Source organism: Diadema antillarum, unplaced genomic scaffold (genome assembly GCF_040938485.1).
Source record: "Diadema antillarum isolate AM-2024a unplaced genomic scaffold, OU_Dant_1.0 seq00000692_RagTag, whole genome shotgun sequence".
NCBI lineage: Eukaryota > Metazoa > Echinodermata > Echinoidea > Diadematoida > Diadematidae > Diadema > Diadema antillarum.
This window is the reverse complement of record NW_027271597.1, coordinates 1168198-1175503: the sequence shown is the minus strand read 5'-3', so window position 1 is coordinate 1175503 and position 7306 is coordinate 1168198. Positions and strand designations below refer to the sequence as shown.

General features: G+C 40.4%; 1 protein-coding gene across 1 annotated transcript in view; it reads right to left on the bottom strand.

The window, feature by feature from the left end:
• Positions 1-6: 6 nt before the first annotated feature.
• LOC139737408 (transmembrane protein 131-like) overlaps positions 7-7306 on the bottom strand; it is a gene marked incomplete at its 3' end in the record, with an annotated part of 69717 nt that continues 62417 nt past the window's right edge. Inside the window, exons 20-26 of the mRNA XM_071648085.1 lie at positions 5959-6094; positions 4602-4711; positions 3448-3523; positions 2683-2855; positions 2006-2145; positions 870-1065; positions 7-235 (exon numbers count right to left, since the gene is read on the bottom strand). Of these exons, the coding sequence (XP_071504186.1) occupies positions 7-235; positions 870-1065; positions 2006-2145; positions 2683-2855; positions 3448-3523; positions 4602-4711; positions 5959-6094 (1060 nt within the window). The remainder of the gene's footprint in view (positions 236-869; positions 1066-2005; positions 2146-2682; positions 2856-3447; positions 3524-4601; positions 4712-5958; positions 6095-7306) is intronic.

The following is a 7306-nucleotide window of genomic DNA, read 5'->3' as shown; positions in this document are numbered from 1 at the left end:
GCGCACCATCTCCAGGTAGGAGACGGCAACGATGACGAGGAAGAGCAGCGTCATGAGGCAGACCGAGAGCAGGTGGAGGGGGATCTCCCAGTGGGGGCGGGGGAGGGCGGCCGTGCAAGGGGCCAGCATGTTTGGCGGCAGGGTGGCTATCAGCGTGAAGGAGAGCGTCTCGCCGGTGAACGCCACCACCTCCAGCTCGCGGGTCACACGGTTCAGGGTGAAGTCGGGTGTAAACCTGCCATGATAGATACAAGGAGAGCATTTGTTTCATTTTATTTTCCTAAAGGGCTTGTTAGAAAAGCACTGGACATCATATTACCATGATCCCCTTGGGTCTATTGGTACAACTTCTGCCACTACATTGATTAGCACAGACTAGGATACCACTTAGATATTACTTGGATACCACTTGCCCGAGTCCTGGTTGGCTCAGGAATGTCTAACAGGGAGTTAAAATAAGTGATGCACAGTGATAGGCCACAAAGCCTATCTCAGAATCGGGACAGAGGGTGTTCATCATTTTAACCCGCAACTGCACTCACAGATTGGGGGAGGGGGAGGGGTGTTGAAGCGATGAAGTGGAAAAATTGAAAAAAAAAATCAAACAAAATTGTTCCAAATTTACCAAGATAGTACACAGTCTTCCCTACACAGTCTTCCTTATTCTCACAGTGCACTCCCATTATAACCAACACAGTCAAGACAAAATTTTGCTTACAACAAAGTGACAATTCAGGTCCCAAAACTAATACGTCTTTAAACACAAAGAGCATCGGGCTATAACAAAATGTCGATATTATGAAAGAAAATGCCGGTCCAGAAGACTTAATCTATTATGAGAGCTGCCTGATTTGAATATTAAGACTCACGCTATATCCAGCCTCCTGGTCTCATTGGGCAGGATCTCCATGGCACGACACTGCAGCACCCTGAAGCCGAAGCCCTCGCACAGTCTCCCGTTAATCAGGAAGGTGTCAATGGACAGCGGTAGCTGGCCGGTGTTCTTCATGTTAAAGGTACGCTTCACGGTGAAGTTGGGAGGGCTCCTCGCCTTGGGAGATGTTTCTGATTTTGATTGAAGACAAGCAACAACACAAATGAGTTTCACTAGAATTTTTTTTTTCCCATTAAAAAAGATTGGAGAGGGCTCTCATCAAATTGAACATTAACTCACTAAATGTATCTCTCTAGAGTAATGCAAACAATCTACTATCACGCTTATCCCGTTTGAGTTCAAGACTGTTTAAAACAAAGGCTCAATAAAAGTCCTACATATCAATGCAGACAATCTACTACCAAACTGAACTAATCAAGAAGATTTGAGCTTTGTAACATTTTGATGCCACCAATTATTTTCCATGAGAGGGTAGCAAGTCCCATGCAGTTTGTTCTACATTTTCCACATAATGTTAACAGACTACTGTTGATGGTCTCATCATACGGTCTTTATCAATCTGTGATGTGCCCAGCCACTCAGCTGTATCACGTTGTGCTCCTGCCTCAATACTCTGACAATTCCTCCATACTTTACTTGCTTATAACTTCGCCAGCACACTCGGGCCTAACAATGTGCCTCACTCCCATGTGAAGGTCACAGTGGCACAATGGGGATCAAGTGGATTAGCTCCATTCACTAGCAGTTAGTTTCCACACATCTGTATTAATCAGCAAAGAAAGCACTTTGGCAGACATGTCAATCACAGAACAACGCAAAGTACCAGTTTAATCAGTATACTGATCATTTTTTAATCGGTTTTATGACCATGAATTTGGTGATTATGAGGCTTTTAGTGAGTTTAATGCAAACTTCAGTTTTCATTTTTCCTGTGTGAGAGAGAATTCATGTTTATAAAATTCATTTCTTTTATATATCAAGTTTTATCAAGAAGGACAAATCATCAGTGCCATGGTATGAACGAATATCATCACATCCATCCTCATTAAACCACATTAATGTTTTTCACACAGCAGCATCACAATATTTGCAGTGAAATGAGGAACTTACTATTGCAATCAACAAGATGGCTACTCTTGAGCTCAAAGAGGAGGTTGCTGTTCACCCCTGGGCGCTTGCTGTTCAGGCGTAGCTCCCCTGCCCCGCCCTGGCCTTGCACTGCCACTGCATCCAAGACCGTCAGGTTGTTCCTATGGAAACCGTAACAGTTGGTTTGTTTTTTTTTCTTCTTTCATCACTGATATACTGCAAGCTACTGATGTACTCCCAGTAAATTCTTTAAAACTCACAAGTATGAGGAACAGAGATGGGGGGGGGGGGGAAGTCTCGTAAGAAAGAAGCACACACAGAATTTCTATCAGTTCCTTTTTGTTGTTTCCTTTAAAACATAAAAATGTGACAAAAATGGGTGTATTGACAATGCAGAATATCTTATTCCCATTTTGTATTTACAAAAATCAAAATGTATAGACAAAGCTATAAAATATAACTGCTACGAATTTCATGAGTGATAGTGATTATTACAATTTCAGCGATATAAAATGAAAGTGGTTTTGCTGTTGCCTGAGAGATATTGTAGCTCCTAATGCTGTCCCTAAATGACAAACCTGTTTCTCATTAGCCAAGTGATAATCAATAGAGCGTCAACTTTAGTTAGGAGTCATTAGGTTTGTTTCTATGGGGAAAAGACAGCATCTGAAATTACTTCAAAAGGGGGCGCTTCTAACCTGATGAGGATGAGGGAATATCTCTCTCTCGTGTCCGTTGGTCTGAAGCCAATGTGCACGGTGACATTCTGGCGTGGCTTGAGGGCCACCACGGTAGCATCGGCACTCGGCGTCACGCCAGTGGCGCTCTCCACCGCCTCTCTGTGAGACTTCAGGCATTTTCCTGGTGACGACTGCACAACAAAAACAAATGGAGGTATGATAGGACACGACATTTACGGGACTCTCTTTTCTAACTACTCATCAGTTTCTATGCTCTGGTAAGGAGAGGTGCAACACCAATGCAGGTCTTGAGATGTCAGTTACAGAGACGTTACCCCTGCATTCAGGCTAACTGACCTTTAAGATTGTGGCTACGAACAAGAGGTATCTAATCACTGCTATCAACATCATCATGTCATGCATACAAATCTATTTTAGATCTATACTTTTACTGATAAATAACATCAAAGGAAGCATTGTAAGCTACATGGGGAGAAAAATGTCAAACGTCTGATTGCATGGTTCTCTTTATAGAATCTTGAAATGTTTTGGTCTTTAATGTGATACACAATAACATCAGTTGGGATGTTTTTCTAAGATTCAGCAAACAACAGTGAGGCACACATTCATTTTTACTACATACTTCAAGAGTTACAAATTAGAGAACAACGAACTAAAATCATTATGTTCTGCTGGACAGCACCAACATCAGAGACTGGTGACAGTGGTTCACATGATTCAAACACGCTCCAATTCTGTGTATTTTTAATTCTTTGGACTCACCTTATCTTTAACATCTGCTAAAAAGAACACACTAGGATCGTCTATTTCGATGAACTCGGGATCCATCTGCTCATTGCTGGTAGGTTGAAATGCAGTTAAGAGAAATGGGAAGGATAAAAAGAAATAATAATTTAGCAACCTACAAGACATACAATGTGGTCTAATGTCAAAAAGCATTCAAACTTTTCACATCTAGCAGCTTTTCTCAATCACATGCATTCTCATCCAGAAGACAAAAGAATTATAGTCAATTGTACTGATTTCACATACTTGCATCCTACTCGTACTAGTTTTAAAATGCATGAGGTAGTGTCGCTTAAATAATGTGTAAAAAAAAACAAACAAAATAATGCCACATCAGAGAAATTTCCATTGCTTACAAATAACAATGTCTTCTTTCCAAATGTAACACCAAAACCCACCCCCCCTACAAAAAAAAGAGAAGAAATATTCTACATAACTACTGTATTTCTGAACCTATTTCTATTATTCTTTGACTAGTGCATACTATATATTTTTTCACTTCATCTATAAAAAACAAATTAGCTCATCAAATCATTTTGACAATTGAAGAAATTTATAAATGCACTTTCGAGTTTATCCTATACAATGGACCTCAAAATTTCTGAAATTGACTGGCCAATTACAGTATACCATGTAAAAGTACTTTCACTATTAAGTACATGTTGACATTCATTCACACTACGGAGTTATGAATCTGTACAATATCTAGCACATTTCTGGTAAAATGGTGTATGGTAATGCGTTGCTCTTTTTTCTTTTTTTTCTGCTTTTTTTTTTTGGGGGGGGGGGGGGGAGGGGGAAGAATTGGATGCATGACTCAATGTCATTTGACACATGGGGGGAATGGGGGGAAAATGGTGCCAATTCAGGATCATCACTAACCCATTTTACTTAAAATAGCAACCTATCAGTTAAATCAACTTTGGAACAGTGTTAATACCACTTGGCTGCAGCTTACATATTTGCACCACTCCAAACTGAACTCACGCATCCATTCTCACTGATCTACTCTAGATTATGAATCACATCTATACTGTTACTCTCACACTGCATGAGTTATTCATTATTCTGTAAGTACTTTTCATGTTTACTATCAATCACTTGACTAATGAAGTGCATGCAATGTTTACCTGTCTGTGAGGAGGTCCAGCGCACCAGCTGGGTCCTGGTAGGCTGAGATGGGAAGGAGCTGAGCTATGACCAGTCTGTCTGTAGGGTTCATCAACACCACCTCCGTCGTCTGATCGGATGGACAGAGAAAGAATGACAGACAGACACACAGACACACAGACAGACAGACAGACAGACAGACAAGAAGGCAGATAGGTATATAGATAGATAGATAGACAGACAGACAGACAGGCAGGCAGAGAAACATACAGACAGACAGGCAGACAGACAGACAAGCAGGCAAATAGGTAGGTAGATAGATAGATAGACAGACAGACAGACAGGCAGGCAGAGAAACATACAGACAGGCAGGAAAAATAGATGGGAAATGGAGAGAAAAGAGACAGATACAATTGTACATTAATCACATGTCAGTGTGTGGGAGACAAACCTCACTAGTACAGCTGCAGTCTCACAGAAATTGAACTCTTTCAGTCCTGGGGACGATGTATTAATGTACAATGTCAACAGGTCCAAGGAGGGTTACAATACCATTACACAAACATAAGTCAGCTGATTAACATTGCAAATTATGTTAGGAACACCCCTTCAGGACTAAACCATGATTAACATGGCTACCTGTAACAAAGCACCAACAAAAATATCAAGACAACAAAAATATCAAGAAGTTTGATTTTTTTGTTTTCAAAATAAGTTTTAGTAGAGAATGGCCATATGAAACAATGACTGTCCACACAGAAAATCAAGGAAAGTATTTAAATGAGTATGTTGTCTGAGTAAAGTCTGTAGCCCATGTCATTGTCTGTTTGGTATTATAGAGTGTGTGCATGGTTTGTCAGGTGATCAGTGTGAGTGTCTGGATGATCTGTGAATGTATCTGGTTTGTATCTGGGCGATCAGTGTCAGTGTCTAGTTTGTGTCTGAGTGATCAGTGTCTGTGTCTAGTTTGTGTTTGGGTGATCAGTGTCCGTAGTTTGTGTCTGAGTGATCAGTGTGAGTGACTGGATGATCAGTGTCAGTGTCTAGTTTGTGTCTGAGTGATCAGTGTGAGTGTCTGGGTGATCAGTGTTAGTGTCTAGTTTGTGTCTGAGTGATAAGTGTGAGTGACTGGATGATCTGTGAATGTGTCTGGTTTGTGTCTGGGCGATCGGTGTCAATGTCTAGTTTGCGTCTGAGTGATCAGTGTCTAGTTTGCGTCTGAGTGATCAGTGTGAGTGTCTGGGCGATCAGTGTTAGTGTCTAGTTTGTGTTTGGGTGATCAGTGTCCGTAGTTTGTGTCTGAGTGGTCAGTGTGAGTGTCTGGATGATCTGTGTCAGTGTCTGCTACATGTCTGAGTGAGTAGTTAGAGTGCTCACCGATGTGTTTCCGATGTAGGTGAGTGGGAACCTGGCCTCTCTTCTGTCTGCTAGCTTGGGCCACTCCAGCTCTGCCTGTACCTGAATTGGGATCTGCTTCACCAGGTTGCTGTTCAGGTACATGGTTGTATTCACACTGCAATTAGGAAATTAACCACGCTTTACTAGACAACCACAGAATAAATCAGTGTTCCTCTTAGTCCGTATGTCCCCCCCAAAAAAATTACAACGGTACCCTCCGCAATGATATCTTTAAAAATAGTGAATCAATCTAAATAAAAATTCAGGGTATGAAACTATCACTCATTGCCTAAATCTTACAGAAAACCCCATTCGATTTACTTCAGTGGTCAAAGAGAAATAAGGAATTTTGTAGAGGATGTCAGGAGTCTCTTCCCTCCAAGTTCTGTCTATTGTATTCACACACAAGAGCATCGAAGTGCTAAACTTGAAAGAATCAGACTCATGACATGCTTTACAACAATCCACATTTCTCTGTGACCGCTTAACCAAATTGAATGAGGTTTTCTGCAAAATAGAGCTAGAATGATATATTTTAAGACCATGAAGTAGCATTTAGACAGTCTAATCATAGTGGGTGTTATCAATGCGAAAATCTGATTGTAATTTTTTTTGGGACATACTGTACAGCACCATGCCTTGCTGTGATACTAGCACTGTGAGTGCTAGCACTGCAAACAGGAATGGTAAAAAAAAAGAAGTTTCTGCTAGGACTAGAAGCCTTTCCTCATACAAGATACATCCAGTTTATAAGATGCTGCTCTAAAAGTACCTTAACATTTGAAATGGGAAGTAAACAAAAATTCCACATAGGTTTGTCTCATATCATCATGACATCAGGCTCATAGTGCAGGCGATTTGACTATTGTACCTATACTTTCATCTATGCTGCAAATTTTATTTCTAATACATAATTGATGGCAGTGAAGATGAAAACATCATAAAACCTGATAACTTGGGATTATTTGTCATGTTGCTTGGGGTGAGGGTTCCAAAAGAGAGGAAAAAAGATACTTGAATTGATGCACACTTTTTGTATGCCAAATATTTGAACTAACCAATAAAATAGAATGGGTGTCTTTTTATGAATAAAGGTATACACGTAGTCCACTGCCACTGAATTTGGTAAAATGTGCAAAACAAAACTCTGCCATCATTGTCAAAGTGTTTGGCTTTCCTCAGGCTTACTACATCATTTAAAGAATATGATACAGGACAATTTTGAACAAAAAAAATGTTACAATTTGCTTTGCAATTTTTCTTTTGATTGTTCTTTGTTTTGTGTTGAGCCCTCATCACATAAACATGGCAGATTTTCTAACAGCAT